This window comes from Hyperolius riggenbachi, chromosome 3 (assembly GCF_040937935.1).
Source record: "Hyperolius riggenbachi isolate aHypRig1 chromosome 3, aHypRig1.pri, whole genome shotgun sequence".
In the NCBI taxonomy this organism is placed as follows: Eukaryota; Metazoa; Chordata; class Amphibia; order Anura; family Hyperoliidae; genus Hyperolius; species Hyperolius riggenbachi.
Genome location: NC_090648.1, coordinates 260,050,049 through 260,066,663, shown reverse-complemented (window position 1 = coordinate 260,066,663; position 16,615 = coordinate 260,050,049). Strand labels below are relative to the sequence as shown.

Below are 16,615 nucleotides of genomic sequence, written 5' to 3'. Positions count from 1 at the left end.
GGTATGTTACAGCCAGAAAAAGCGAAGCTTCCGAGAGAAGCTGTCGCTTTTTCAGCGGGGGAGAGGAATCAGTGATCGGGCACCATAGCCCGATTCACTGATTGCCAGGCTAACGAAACGCGGCCGGGAGCGTTCGTGCACGCGCGCGATCGGCCGCGGGAGCGCGCGGACGCGCACATGGCCTCCTGGGCGTAGCTAGTACGTCCAGGAGGCCAAAGTAGTTAAGTACATGTATTCCATTTATGAAAAATTATGATTCTTTTTTTTTTTACATCAGATCATGCCTTGTACACACCTTAAAGGGGAACTTCAGCCTAAACAAACATACTGTCATCAAGTTACATTAGTTATGATGATTAGAATAGATAGGTAATATAATCTCTTACCCACCCTGTTTTAAAAGAACAGGCAAATGTTTGTGATTCATGGGGGCAGCCATCTTTTTGGCTGAAAGGAGGTGACAAGGAGCAGGAGACACAGTTCCAACTATCCTGTGTCCTGATAACCCCTCCTACCTGAGCGCGCTAGGCTTCAAATGTCAAATTCAAAATGTAAAAAAAAAAATTGCACCAAAACAGCAGAACGAGAACAACAAAATCAGAAATCCCATCATGCTTTGCACAGCATCAGGGGAAAAAAGCCTGGGCAGTTTTCTTCTGTGCAGCTAAAAATGAGACTTGTATAAGAGAAACAAAGTTCTGATGCTGTGAAACTGTTAAAGAAACACAAAGCCTTTTCAGTGCTGCTGAGTCGATTTTTAGTCTGGAGGTTCACTTTAAGGTACATACATACGTCAGATTTTCACAAACGACCCATCTATTGGATGTTTGAGTGTTTGGACGTCAAATCGGGCATGTGTACAGTCTGTCGTTCAGCTGATAAGACTGGATTTGAGCGATCAACGACAGACTGTACACACGCCCGATTTGACGTCCAAACTAACGGACGTTCAAATGTCCAAACGATGGGTTGTTTGCGAAAATCCAACGTGTGTACGAGCCTATACAATTTTCTGTTAGATTTTTTTAGTTAGATTTTCTGCCTAAAGGTCAGGGACGGATCTGGGGGGGGCAAGCGGGGTATCTTGCCCCAGGCGCAGTTTGTTGAATTCTTTAAAAGGCAGCAAAATGAATGGCAGTTTAGGCGCCAAAACCTGACCTTTAGGCGCTGAAACCTGACCTTGCTCCAGGCGCAACTTGGTCTTGCTCCGTTCCTGCTAAAGGTGGCCATACACTGGTCGATTTGCCATCAGATCGACCAACAGATAGATCCCTCTCTGATCGAATCTGATCAGAGAGGGATCGTATGGCTGCCTTTACTGAAAACAGATTGTGAATTGATTTCAGCATGAAATCTGTTCACCGTTTGCGAAGCTGCCACCGCTTCCCCTGCATACATTACCTGATCCGGCCGGCGCGAGTCCCCCGGTCTCTGCTGTCTTCTTCTCCGTGCTCGGCTCCAGCTTCACTGTACTTACTATCCGGGGAAGTTTAAACAGTAGTGGGCGCTCTAGTGTTTAAACTTCCTGTCCGGACAGGAAGAAGTGAAGCGGCCAGACTCTGAGCCCTGTGGAGGAGCAGCGGTGATAGCGGGGACACGTGCCGGCGGAGCAGGTAATGTATTGCCGCTAGCATCGGGAAATCGAACGCCGCTATCGACGCACTCCCGACCCGCTGGCAATCGAGCGAAATCTACTGCACGGACGAATCGACTGGAACGATCGATTTTGGGTGGAAATCGATAGTTCGGTCAGCGTTTACGCAATGATTTCACAGCCGATTCGATCACAGTGATCGAATCGGCTGTATATCGGCGGGAAAAGTCAGTAAGTGTATGGGCCCCTTTAGATTATTTTCTGTAGAGACTGGTCCTTCTCTCTGGTGCATTGTCTTCTGGTTTACTGCTGAGTAGAACAATCCCTAATTGCTAGGCAGATAGTTGGTTACGTTGGAAATGATCTATCTGGCAGGTAAATCTTACAGAAAATGTAACAGAAAATTGTATGGTGTGTACCTAGCATAAAGCTGGCCATACACTGGCCCGATTTCCCGCCGATTGACAGCAGATTCGATCACTGGGATCGAATCTGCTGTCAAACCGTTCACGCAACATGCTAATTTTCGATCTATTTCGGCCCAAAATAGATCGGTCCCGTCGATCGCCGCAGGTAGGGAGCGCATCGCTAGCGGCGTACGACCGACGCAGGTATACATTACCTGAAGCTGGCTCCCGGCATCTTCTCCGCATCACCTCCCGGCTGGCATCTTCTCCGCATCAGCTTCCGCATCCCGGCATCCAGCATAACTTCCTGTGTCACTGCAGTGACAGCGGAAGTACAAATAGAGGGCGCTCTATTTGAACTTCCGCTGTCACTGGAGTGACAGAGTTATGCCGGGATGCGGAAGCTGATGCGGAGAAGATGCCCGCCGGGAGCCGATGCGGAGAAGATGCCCGGGACCAGGCTTCAGGTAATGTATGCGGGGGCCCGGGCGGCGGCAGCTCAGCAGATTGTGATCGGTTTCAGGCTGAAATCGATTCACAATCTGTTTGCAGTAAAGGCAGCCATACGATCCCTCTCTGATCAGATTCGATCAGAGATTAATCTATCTGTTGGTCGAATCTGATGGCAAATCGACCAGTGTATGGCTACCTTAAAGGGGAACTTCAGCCTAAACAAACATACTGTCATCAAGTTACATTAGTTATGTTAATTAGAATAGATAGGTAATATAATCTCTTACCCACCCTGTTTTAAAAGAACAGGCAAATGTTTGTGATTCATGGGGGCTGCCATCTTTGTCATGGGGGCAGCCATCTTTTTGGTTGAAAGGAGGTGACAAGGAGCAGGAGACAGTTCCAATTATCCTGTGTCCTGATAATCCCTCCCAGCTGCACACGCTAGGCTTCAGATGTCAAATTCAAAGTGTAAAAAAAAAAAATTGCACCAAAATAGCAGAACGAGAACAACAAAATCAGAAATCCCATCATGCTTTGCACAGCATCAGGGGAAAAAAGCCTGGGCAGTTTTCTTCTGTGCAGCTAAAAATGAGGCTTGTATAAGAGAAAAAGTTCTGATGCTGTGAAACTGTTAAAGAAACACCAGGCCTTTTCAGTGCTGCTGAGCCGATTTTTAGTCCGGAGGTTCACTTTAAGAGTTTGGTGCCCATTCCAACATTCACTTTGTAATGCTGACTGCTGCAGCAAACATAAGACAGACACTCAAATAACTTAATAAATGAAGTTTCTGTATAAGCAGGCTTTCCATCATACTTGTTTTATCACGTTACTGCTGGTTTAGTATACAATTGGCAGAAACGTTTTATCCTCCTAATGGCATGATTATCAAAAACTGGTATCACTTGCCCTGAGTTTATAATGTTGAAGTATTTGAAAAGCAATGTTTTGTTTTCAGTGCTTGAATCATACTCTTCATGTGCATGACATCTTAGTGTGTGTGTGTGGTTTACCTGACAGCTTTCTTTCCCCAGGAACTTGACAAAGAACTTCCAGTAATTGAGCCGTATTTTGTGCGGAATCCAAATTCTATTGGCAAGGCAGAAAATGGGATACGGATTACCTGGTTGGGGCATGCATCTGTCATGGTGGAAATGGATGATTTGATATTTCTTACAGATCCTATCTTCAGTCAGAGGGCCTCTCCACTTAGCTTTGCAGGTCCAAAGCGGTTCAGAGGATCGCCATGTACTGTAGAACAACTTCCAAAAATAGATGCTGTTGTAATTAGCCACAATCATTACGATCATCTGGATTACAATACAGTGCTGAGTCTCAACGAAAGATTTGGAACTGAGCTAAGGTGGTTTGTTCCTTTGGGGCTCTTAGGCTGGATGCAAAGCTGCGGCTGTGAAAATGTCATTGAATTGGACTGGTGGGAACAAAACTGTGTTCCTGGACATGATGAAGTGACCTTTGTTTTTACCCCTTGCCAGCACTGGTGCAAAAGGACACCCTTTGATGATAACAAAGTATTATGGGGTAGCTGGTCTGTTCTTGGACCTACAAATAGGTTTTTTTTCGCTGGTGACACTGGATATTGTGCAGCTTTTGAACAGATTGGGAAGAGATTTGGACCATTTGATGTGGCTGCAATTCCTATTGGAGCATACGAGCCAAGGTATGTTAGGCATTAACATTTTTTGTACAGTAGAATAGTAGCCACATATGACGCAGTGCACAAAATTGCAATGACACAACAATATGCAAAGGTTACTGTATTGTGAAAAACCTAAAATGACCTTACCAGAAATAGGGATGCTTATGTTCTTAGATCTTCATTTTTGTGTTTCACATGTCTGGAGTAAGAGTATCTGATAGCTTCAGAACTAATGGTACATACACACTAGGCCAGTGTTGGCATCAGGATCAAGCTCGATTCTGTAAGTGACACTGTAGTGAAGGAGTTTCATACAGATCCATTCCCCCTCTACAGGCAAGCGATATGTCTATTTCTATGGAAAAGTGGTAATGGTACGAAGCACAATAAAGTGGGTTCCCACAACCTACTTTATTGTGCTACGTACCGTAACCACCTCTCCTTAGAAAGGGGAGAATTGTGCACTCGGGGTTCATTGTGATTTAAAGATCTAGCATGCTGGATGCCCAAACCAGCCTTAAATATGCAGTACACAGGCCATACATGGCAATGTTACCAGTATGAATTCTAGCAGATTAATGCGTATTGCGCAGTGGGCGTGACCTGCGGTATTTGGGTAACACAAGCATTGCTATGGTAGTTCAAATTAAGCAAGTAATATAACGCCTTTTACCATAGCAATGCTCTCGTAAGCGATTCATCACATGTCGCACTAAATGCGCAATGCGTCTAACTCCGCTGCCATTAGTACCTGTAATATTACTGGTGGTAAGAGCATCAGGCCCTTAGTGGCAAAATGGCCACCATTTGCCCTAATGTGCGTACAGCCGAAAACTTTGTAAATGATCAAGTTATTCCTATAGTTAGAGCAGGCCTGGGCAAACTTTTTAGCGGCCCAGGCTGCATACAACGGGCTGCATTCCATCCCCTCTCCCCCTCCCTGCAGAGTGGCTCGTAGGCGGTAGCTAAGGGAGACTTAAGACTCACCTGATTGCCACCCAGCGTCATGTCTCCATGGCAACAGGGCATCACATGACATCGGGATGTGCAGCAAAGCAAGAAATCGCCCTCAAGTGGGTTTCCCCAAAGCTCCAATGGGACAGTTGTGTGGTTTCCCATTAAAAAAAATTGGTTTATCTGAGCAGAAAGAAAGGTCCAACAGTTTCCCTTGATATGGGAAAAGTGAAAGGAAAGGTCATGGATAACTGCTTCCCCCCCCCCCCCCCTTATGTTTTGTAAAACTTTATTGTCAATATTTATTTAATACATGGTACAGCAATGTATAGACAATATGCAATTAACTTTTTCTCCTGAGTTTCTCCTTGGAGAGAATTTTTTTATCTTTTTAAAATAACTTTTCAGCACTTCGCAAAATAAAAAAGTAAGTGAAAAGGTACTATCACAATTATTTTGAGTTTTTTTTTCTTACTTTCTGGTGGCTGAACAGGCATTTTAGTGACAAATTTAAAATTATCACCTAGGAGAAAACTGGGGTGAAAAGGTGAATTGCCTTTGGGCCCAGGGCCCAGATGCAATGAACTTTTTCTCCTGAGTTTTCTCCTAGTTTATATTTTTAAACTTGTCAATAAAATGCCTTTTAGGGCTCGTTTCCACTATAGCGAATCTGCATGCGAGCACCGCATGCGGATTCGCATAGGCAATACAAGTGGATGGGATTGTTTCCACTTGTGCGCTGTGCGAGTGCGTCTTGGTGTGCGGGGGAAATCTGCATGGCAGAGCCGTCAGATTTCACGTGCGGCTGGAATGCGGGCGAATCGCCCGCAATGCTTTTAATAGGGAAATCGCATGCGGCTTTGTCATGCGGTTTTCCCCGCGATTTCGCGTGAGATTTCGCATGTAATGGTATGGAAATTTACACAGGCGGTGACATGGTTAAATTAGCCTGCTTCTTAGCCATGTGATTTCGTCCGCGGTGGAATCCAGGCGATTCCGCACCGCAACAGTGGAAACGAGCCCTTAATCCACCAAAAAGCAAGAACATGCTCAAAATTTTTATAGCAAGTTTTCAACAACTTTTCAGTACATTTTCAGTTAAAAAGTGCTGCAAAATTTTAAATATAAGATGAAAAATGATCTCCTAGGAGAAAACTCAGGAGAAAAGGGGAATTGCATATGGGCCCAAGTATCTTAAATTGTTGAATATTAGCATCCTGGTAGCCAGCCACATGTTGTGCTGCGTAACATTTTACAGGAGCCCGTGTACATTGTTCTACTCTCAGACAATATTATATTGCCTGTACCCTTGTTGATGGCTTGTGCACTGTGTCCTTAATCCTCTCACCGTATTGAATGTGTGTAAAATGCATATTGTACCATTGGAAACTGTAACCTGTATACTGTAACCGAAAATGATGAATGAAACCTTATTCTCTGGTTAAAAAAACAGCCAGTTGCTATGTACTTTTTTTTTAATCTGTGCTATCAATTTTACTTAGATGGTTTATGAAATCTCAACATGTTGATCCAGAAGAAGCTGTTAACATTCATGCTGATGTCCGTGCCAAGAAATCTGTTGCGATTCACTGGGGAACATTTGCATTAGCTAATGAGGTAAAGTATTTTCACAATATGAACAATCGTTAATTTAAATATTGTTAGGATTGGACTAGTTTGGACGACATTTTAGTGGTGGCAAAAATAATCAGGGCCTGTGCATCCATCAGGGTGTTGGTTATTGTCCAGGCCCCCTCATCTCCTTATAGGCCCCTAAGTCAGGCATTGCAGAGGTCAGATTACCTTTACTATCACCAGAGTACTAAAATGCAAGGGGCTTCATGTTCATTTTTGACCAGTGCCCCATTTACCTAAAACTATCCCTGAAATCAGAAAGTCTTAGCAAGCACTTGTTTTCTAGCATTCATTAGTCCAGTTGTCTGTGCTTCTGTGCCCACTACAGCCTCAGCTTTGTGTTCTACACTGACAGTAGTGGCACCCAGTATGGTTTCATGCATTCCACATTGTTGTACAAGTCACTTTTCTGCCCACACTGCAGCTGTAAGGGCCTGTTTCCACTACACACAGATTGGATGCAGAATGGATGCAGAAAAACTGACTCCAATGAATGCCTATGGGAAAATCTGCATCAGACAAATCGCGTTTAGTGGAAACAGGCCCATAGGCATTCATTGGAGTCAGTTTTTCTGCATCCATTCTGCGTGTAGTGGAAACAGGCCCTAGAGGTTGATTATTTTGACCAGTGAGATCCTTTTTTTTTTTTTCCTGAGTTGCACATTTGGTTGCAATTTGTATGCATATTGAAACTGGACCAGTCAAAATAAGCTGCAGGTACAATTGATTGGTCCAGTTTTAGGGTTCATACAAATTGCAAGTTTGAACCAAGTTGTAAATATTTGTAGTTCATTGATCATCTCTTTATGCGACTTACCATAGCCTCACTATCTGCTTAAACCATTCTGACTATTCTTGGCTCTTTCTCATCAGCAAGGCATTTTCATCCTGCAAACTGCCACTCACTGGATGTATTCATGTCATTCCAAGTCTACTCTAAACAGTTAAGGCAGACAATCCTATGAGATCAGCAGTGACTGAGACTCAAACCAGTCCATCTGGTAGCATTGTTTATGCCACTGAGGTTACATTTCTTTACCCATTTTGGTGTGTGGTGTGAACATTAATGTCCCAGTTTTATCACTGATTTTGCAAAATTAACACTATGTGGAGGATGGTAAATTCCATATAGAATAGTTTTTGAAAATTTGCACTGTATGGGGGATGGTACAAACTGGGTACATCTTCTTCAGCAGATTTTGTAACAAGCTTTAATGGCAAACCTTTTGGCATTCTTAGTGTTTATACACTGGCATTACTGCTTGAAGTGTTTAAACCAGTAATTCACTACAGCAGGGCAAAAATCTCCTCTCTTAGGCCTGGTGCACACCAAAACCCGCTAGCAGATCCGCAAAATGCTAGCAGATTTTGAAATGCTTTTTCTTCTTTTTCTGTAGCGTTTCATCTAGCGTTTTGCGGTTTTGGTGTAGTAGATTTCATATATTGTTACAGTAAAGCTGTTACTGAACAGCTTCTGTAACAAAAAAAACGCCGGCAAAACCGCTCTGAACAGGCGTTTTTCAGAGCGGTTTGCGTTTTTCCTATACTTAACATTGAGGCAGAAACGCATCCGAAATCCAAAAAATGCCTCACCCCGGGAGGATTCGTTTCTGCAAAACGCCTCCCGCTCTGGTGTGCACCATCCCATTGAGATACATTGACCAAGCAGATCCGCAGCCGCAAGCGGCTGCAGAAACGCTGAAAAAGCCGCTCGGTGTGCACCAGCTCTTATGCCTGATACACACCATGCAATTTCTCATCAGACGGGTCGATTTAATTATTTCCAACAGGTCTGATCTGATTTTCGATCGTTTTTCTGACAGATTTTCCGATTACTTCTATACAAAATCAGAAAAACGATCAGATATCAGATTGGACCTGTCGGAAATAATCAATTCAACCAGTCTGATGGGAAATTGCTTGGTCTGTACCAGGCATAAGAGAGGCGATGGCTGCCCTGCTCTAATGACTTACTGATTCACATGACTGTATTGATAAATGCACTTCAAGCAGCAATGCCAGTGTATAAAGATGTTTTTAAGGTGTCAAATGTTTAAAGTGTGCATGTGACTTAAAGCATACCTGAAGTGAGAGGGATATAGAAGCTGACATATTTATTTCCTTTTAAACTATGAAAATTGCCTGGCTGTCCTGCTTATCATCTTACTCTTTTAGCCATAGGCCCCAAACAAGCATGCCAGTCAAGTGTTTTACCTGACGTCTGACTGGATTAGCTGCATGCTTGGTTCAGGTGGGTGACACTACTGCCATTAACAAGATCAGCTGGACTGCTAGGCAACTGGTATTGTTTGAAAGGAAATACATATGTAAGCCTTCATACCTTTCTCACTTCAGGTGTTAGGCCCAGAACCCACTAGGAGCGATTTTCTGAGCGCTTTATGATTTGAAAACTCTTGCTAATGTAATGCTATGGGTGTGATCCCACTTGAGCGATGTGATTTTATAAAAATCCCCCGTAGCATTGCATTAGCAAGAGCTTTTTCAAATCACTAGCGATTAGAAATCGCTCCTAGTGGGGTTCTGTGCACTACTTACTACACATGAATAATTATCTTTGTTCTACCGACAGCATTACTTGGACCCGCCAATCAAACTGCAGGAAGCCCTAGAGCAATATGGACTCAGCCAGGAAGATTTCATAGTTTTAAACCATGGTGACTCCAGACTCTTTGCCCTAAGTGCTGATAGCCCATGCGAAGGGTGAATATAAGAAATATGACTTACTGATCAGGAAGACGTTTTTCACTTTTAACTGTCTAACTGACTTGCACCAAAGTTTACTTAAATGTTTCTCTTGATATATTTCTAATAGGTTTTGAAAATGTATTTTACTTGAATAATAATACACTGGATGGCTATTTTTATATATGGATATATTTAGCGCCAAAGTAATGCACCAAATTGTTTACGTCCATTACTTGTAAATCACACTTCTTGCAAATTACTACGCTGAGCTATAATAACGACAGTGCCTTTTCTTTTTTAATAAAATGTAAAAAATGAAAAATAATTCTTCTACCATCTGAGATAGGTTTTCACAAGTTGCATGTACTCCTGTTTGGCATGCAAATTGGCCTATTAAGAGTGCTGTATATTTTCCAATTTTTTTTCTGTCGGGTTATTCTGTATATAATCTATGCTGTGATGGCATTTATTCTTTCCCATCCAACCTTGATTCCAAATTGTTTTCAATACACTGATTGGCAAAACAGCGATAAAGAGATGGAGGCACATCCGGTTATGGTCTGTCTCTGAAAATTATAGTCTCATATCCCCTCCCTTGCACTTCCCCAACTAATTTAGTTAGAAAATAAATTCCCAGAGATAGGCTTTAACCGAGACGGATTTACTGGTTATTATAATAATGCAGTAAAAATAAAAGAAATTGAAGTATGAATCCAAGAAGTAAAGGTGGAGTCTGGCAGGCTGGATCACCCTTGGGCTTCTTGCATGCCATCAGTACAAGCAGCAACCTGTCCTTGCTGTGGTTTACATATTCCTTTTGTTGTTATTGCTCCTGTTTTACATTAGGGATGGGGCGATGTCAATAATCAGAGCAGCTGCATAAACCTGGAAACTTATTTCAAAGGTATGATGAACCAATGCCCCTAAGAGATATTGCAGATGTAATAAGTGATTTGATAAGATGCAGCTAAATACAGAAACATGTAAAAATGCAAAATATGCATAGTGGACATTTCACAGAAAGCTGAGCTTGTCCAAATAATTTAGGTGAATTTAGTGCCCCAAGAACCTAAAATGTTGGTATATTAATTTGCTGTACATCGTGCTTCATGCTGTACATGTGCATCAAACATAAAAAATGACCACATTGAACTTTTCCCTTCCCCAGGAAGCTCACTAGATTCCCTCTATGCTGTGTTGGCTAATAATGACAGTGTCCTGCTGTAGTCTGGAGAAAAACCAACATGCCAGACACACTCCTGCAGTTACTTCTGGGAGTTGATGTGTTGCAAGGTTCAGACACCCCTCTCCATTTGTTGCTGCTGACAAGGAGACGTGGTTGTTACAACCACCCCCTCCCATTCTGCTTATCGGAGTTGTGTCTACAGCAGGGATAATATGGTGAAGGGGGCATGCATTTTGGGATCAGAGTGGTTTTTTTTTTGTATGCACTGTGGAGGGTTTGGAGTGGCACAACCTGCCTACCAACCAGCCTCTCTTCTGGTCTTGAACCCATGGAAGGGAGGACTGGCCTAGAAAGGGAAAAGTGTGATTCCAGCACGGGTGCATCGAGGAAACAGGCTATCCATTTGAAGAATGGGATTGCCTAACCACTGAAGTGGAGATTCCCCACAAGTGAGTATGGAGGGTTATTTGAAGGTGGAAAGTTAATCTTGTTTTGGGGGGGGGAGAAGGGGGCAGCAATCAAAGAAGAATGTTGTGTTTTAAGAATGTATGCCACAAAGATGCTAAGTCTTGCTTGCACTAGTTTTCTTTATCATGCACTGAAAACATCCTGTGTGTGCAGGATGCACCACCTTCACTTTCTCAGTACAGCTGGATTTGACAGCTGCCATGTATTGTAATTGGATAAGATACTGCAAGACATGGGTACATGTAAATGTTACCCCGTGTATTCCTAGCCTAAGGTAAAACAGCCATCTGCAAGCCTCTTTCATTCAATCTTAATAAATTCCCCTTTATTACAGCCATACAGCTATTGTGGTGCATTGGCAGTTTGCATAAATGTGATTTAACCATAGGACTGTATGTTAGGGGACCATAGGAGAGGAATCATATCCCCCCCCCCCCTCAAGCGATCAAACATTACATAGCATAAGCAAATGAATAGAGGACAAAACAACAGGACTTTAGTGCATAAATATCGGCCGCGGCCTTTTCCTAATTGGGGTTGTAAGAAAAGGTTATTTTATTGATTGTTTTGGAAACCAATAAATGAGTGAACAAACAAACCAATAATAACAAAAGCCGTCCCGGCAGGAAAGGCCCAGGGAGGCAAACCATACTTAAATAACAAAACAATAATCCAAAACAATCTAGTGGGGATGACACCCCCACCCGCCGGTCTTACAAGGCCGGCCAACCTCCCATCACCGCGGCCCTCTCAATCGTGGACTGGAGACCCATATTAAAAATATCAAGGCCGATCTCGTTTAAATGCACTAAATCGTTACGGTAAAGACCTTGGTGGCCTTCTTCCAGCTCCAAATGCCTGAAAGAACCCCCCCCCCCCCCCCCCCCCCCCCCAGGGAAGGAAGGAAAGAGGCCAAAGCTTTGTTGATGCGTTTTCTCACCCGGAAGAGGAAAGTCCTTCCGGGGGAAAGCCAGACCCGACGGGGAATGATTTCGGAGAATACCACAATCACTCCGGGAAATGTTTTTTAAACGGAGAGCGTCGTATTTAATTCGGTGCAAAAGTTCGATTGCACTGATTGAACCAACGTCATTGCCACCTGTGTGGATGATGATACAGTCTGGTGAGGGGCAAGAAATGCGCATTTGGGTAGCTTTCTCACATACCGCATCCCATGGCAGGCCACGGACACCACCCCAGGTGATGTTAACTCGGGAAAGGGGCAGGCCTAGGTTAGGCCAGTAAGGCCTGATCAAAGCATGTCTGTTAGCCCAAAATGCAAACGAGTGTCCGATGATCCAGACCTGGAATATATGATCTGAAAAAGAAATCGTTACTTTAGTGAGAAACCAAATTAGGGCGGATATACAATTTAAATCGAGAAGAATCCCATCTGCCAATTGCCTTGATGGAATCCTCCGAAAGGCCCCGGGACGCCGCTTCCGTCGCTGCACCGATGCGGAAGGAGTGTGAAGTGATGTACAGATGGTCCCAACCCAATTTTTTCTTCGCTAGGCCAAGAACCACGTTAAATTGGAAGATGGTTAGAGGGGACAAATCTTCGTGGCAAAGAAAAACGTCACCCTGCGGGCGTAAGGATGCAAATTTACTGGCGAGGCTGACCGGGCAAGCTACCGAACCGGGGAGGGTGTGCAGAGATATCCAACGCCCTAAACTTTGTTGATCGGTTTTGGACCTTTGGAGAAAAATACGCAACTCGTTATGGGTAATTTGAAACGTCTTGATGCCCGATTGGACATGCCTGGACCTGGAGACCAATTCCGACATGCGGAATGCTCCGAAAAAAGCAAGGGCAAAGGCTGTTTGGAACAGAAGGGATTCAAACGAATTTAAACAAATCAGAGGCATAGCTTGCAATAGTTTAAGCAACATTTCAAAGGAGATCGGCCTTCTAGAATTCTGAATTGGAGATGATCTACGCACCCCTTTCAGTACTTGTTTCACCATGAAGAAAGAAGAAAATGGGCGAGCACCCTTCAATTTTCTGAAGAATGAGATACCTGAAATTGTTCTGGACAGTGTGAAAGGAATTTTTTTTACTAATTAAAACCACTAAGAACTGAGTTATTAAATTTACATCATCGGACCAAGGGGAAACATGTTTATATTTACAAAAGACATACCATTCCATGAATGCAGCCGAGTAGGCGGTCCAGGTTGTAGAAGCGACAGAAGCTCTTAAAGGTACCTCAAGAGAACTCAAACCAACTTCCATAAGCCGCTCGGACATGGGGTCCCAAAGGGGCTCGCTCCTGGCCACAGGGCACGGAATCTGTGGAATTGCTGATGCGATAACGCGTCAGCGACTACGTTTAATTTACCAGGGACATACTGAGCTTTTACCCAGATGTTGTATTCCAGGCAAAATAAAACAATGAAACATAATAATTTAATAACCGGAAGGGATTTGGAAGCCAAGAAATTGAGTGCATATACTACTCCTTTGTTATCGGAGTGGAAAAGAATTCGCCTATTGCGAAACAAGGGGCCCCAGCATGCCAATGCTACCGCCACAGGGAACAGTTCACAAAGCACGATACTCTTTGTGACGCCAGATGTGACCCAGTCGTCGGGCCAGGAGTCAGCTGACCAATTAGGCCCCCAAACAACCCCGTAACCAATAGATCCCGCTGCATCGGTATGCAACTGAAGGGCGGATGCGGCCTCAAACGGTTGCTGCCACATAGTACCTCCCGTTGTACCGCTGTAAGAAATCTGCCCAAACAAGTAAATCTTGCTTAACTTCCCTGAGGATTCGAACGTGGCAAGTTTTAGATTATAGGCCTGCTATAGACAAAGCTAGCTTGCGGGAAAATACACGGCCCATAGGCATAATCCTGGTAGTAAAAGCTAACAGACCCAAAAGCGATTGAATCTGTCCTACCGTGGCTTTTTTTGCCTTAAGCATTTTGATAGATAACTGAAGTTTAGAGATCTTTTCCTGGGGGAGTCTAAATTCCCCAGCCATTGTATCTATAGTAATACCTAAGAAAATTAGGGAGGTGGAAGGGGGGACTGTTTTTTCTTGGGCCAAAGGAACACCAAAATTTTCCATAAGAGACTGGAAATTGTTTAAAAGGCTGCCGCAACACTCCGAAGCAGGAGGGCCAACCATTAAAAAGTCATCCAAATAATGAAGTATTCTTCCCTGGAGACCCTGGTTAGCCGCCCAGCTCAAGAATGTTGCAAAGCATTCAAAATATCGGCATGACAAGGAGCAACCCATGGGAAGGGCCTTGTCAAAATAAAATTGGCCATTGAACTGGAAACCTAGGGAATTAAAACTAAGGGGGGAAATAAGGCAAAAGTCTAAAAGCTGCTTTGATATCTGCATTCGCTAACAGTGCCCCTGGGCCGAATTTACTTAGAACACTGATAGCTTCATCAAATGATAGGTAGGAAATTTTTGCTTCCGCCGGGGAAATGCTATCGTTTACTGACATCTTGCGGGAGGGAAAGGTTATGAATTAGACGATATTCCCCGGGCTCCTTTTTGGGTACTAACCCAATAGGAGATAGTCGGAAATTTTCAAAAGGGCCCGCCACCCTGCCCGCCTCTATTTCTTTGTCTAATTTCTGCTGTACAACAGATTGGAGAGGGGCTATGGATGTAGAATTTTTAGCCCACCACAAACCCAAACCTTCAAAGGCGGGATATTAAAACCCATTAGTAAAGCCATCATTTAGCAACTTGCGACTCATAGGATTTGGGTAAGTTTCTAGCCATGGGAGTACCCTTGACCAGATCACTGGAGTCTGGTACTTTAAGAAATAGCTCTTTCTGCTGAGCTTGAGGTTGCTGCTGGAGTTTTTTAAAACAACGCAGCATAGGATGATTACCCCCACAAAAAGCACAATCATGCTTATATTTACAATTAGCTGCGAAACGGCACTGCGATTCATTAAACAAAAAACAGGTACCTTTTTAGTAGGCACTGGTGTTGCCCTGAGACAACATGCCATTCTTTTGAGGTTGTGTTTTCTGCGGGAGGGTCAAAATTAACCAAAGACCTACGTCTTTCAAACCCCATTTTAAATCGGGGTAAACAGACAGCTTTTGTCTAAACCCCTCGTTGTAGTTTAACCTGCCAAAACCTCCGAAGTTTCTGTAAGCTTCAAAAACAATGTCGAGGTGCTGGAAAAGGGCTGAACAGAGCTCCGGTTTCTTTTCCCCCAAAACCCCGGCAAAAATAGTGAAAGCCTGCAGCCAGTTATTAAAAGAGCGTGGAATGCTCCTTTTACGCTCGTGATCCCCTTCCTTCTTTTCTTTGGAGTAATCCTTTGCAAATGGGAGAAGAGAAAGAATATCAATATATTCTCCCTTCCATATTTTTTCTTTAACTGTCAGGGGTAAATGGTAGCCCAAAGGGGAGACGGGACAACACATTGCTTCCTTATACACTTGCTCAGAGATCCCAGATCTAATATTGGGCTGAGATAGTTGCAGCTCCTGCGTAGCAGGCTGCCACACACTTGCAGGGGTAATATTGGGAACCTGAGAGGAAACCGGAGCAGGAGAAGGAGACACAGCGGGGGTAAACGATCTAACACCTTCTCTAACAATTCAGCAATACTTTCAAAATGAACAGAAAAATTGTTCTTACCCATGTCCGATTCAGGAGCAAGGATCGCCACATCTGTCACAGCAGATCTTGGATGGACCAGAGGAACAGGAGAAGGCTCAGGTGCAGGGGGGGTAGGACCTGGGGCACTCTGTAGCTCAACGCTCACTCTTTTCAAAGTTGAGCCGTGAGAGGCCTGCGCAGGTTTACCGCCAGGGCGACGTCGGGACCCGGCCGATTCCGGCCCATGGCTCCTCCCATTCGATTGCGGAACGGTAGAAGGATTGCCCATACTTCCGCCTTGCGCAGCAGGAGAATACAGCCTTTTAGGCTTCCTGGAGCGCTTGGCCGGAAGTGCCTCCTCAGCAGGGCGCATCCTGGAAATCCGTCCCCTCTTCAACGGCGGCGGTGCAGAAAGTTCCTCTTCGCCAGCAGGGGCAGACGGGCCGGCAGCCACCGCTTCTTCCTCATCGGAAAGGACATCCGCAGACAGGAGCGATCCAGGGGGGGCACATCCAGGAGATGACAGGACATCCACCGGGGACCGGGAGGAAGGTGACTGGAGACAAGCCCGGATCCAATCCTCTCCATCCTCAGCTTGGACGCGGCGCAGCAGCTCAGCAAGCAGGCTGGACATCTTCAGAGATCTTCAGTTCCTGAAAGGGTGAGCTCAGCCAGGGGACCCGTCCAGCATATATAGCCCCAGCCGAAAGCTGATTGGGTATGACACTGTAAACACCAGGGAGTCCCAGCCAGTGAGAGTTCTTATTTATCCAAATGAACCTGCAAATAGAAATCCACAGCAGTATCTCATTCGAATTTTTAAAACTTAACCGTTTTGTGCAGGGGAGGGGGCCTCCATGGTCCCAAGGGATGCTTACCCTTACAGGGTGCCTCCATTCAGAGATACTAGAGCATAGGTCAGATCTGTTGCCAAACACTATTATGAGCCATCTCAGCATCTGTAAA

At 44.4% G+C, this 16,615-nt stretch overlaps 1 protein-coding gene across 1 annotated transcript in view; it reads left to right on the top strand.

Moving 5' to 3' along the window:
• NAPEPLD (N-acyl phosphatidylethanolamine phospholipase D) overlaps nucleotides 1–11,897 on the top strand; it is a 39,402-nt gene extending 27,505 nt beyond the window's left edge. Inside the window, exons 2-4 of the mRNA XM_068272677.1 lie at nucleotides 3,489–4,135; nucleotides 6,571–6,685; nucleotides 9,294–11,897. Of these exons, the coding sequence (XP_068128778.1) occupies nucleotides 3,600–4,135; nucleotides 6,571–6,685; nucleotides 9,294–9,428 (786 nt within the window). The 5' untranslated portion in view covers nucleotides 3,489–3,599 and the 3' untranslated portion in view covers nucleotides 9,429–11,897. The remainder of the gene's footprint in view (nucleotides 1–3,488; nucleotides 4,136–6,570; nucleotides 6,686–9,293) is intronic.
• The last annotated feature ends 4,718 nt before the right edge of the window (nucleotides 11,898–16,615 follow it).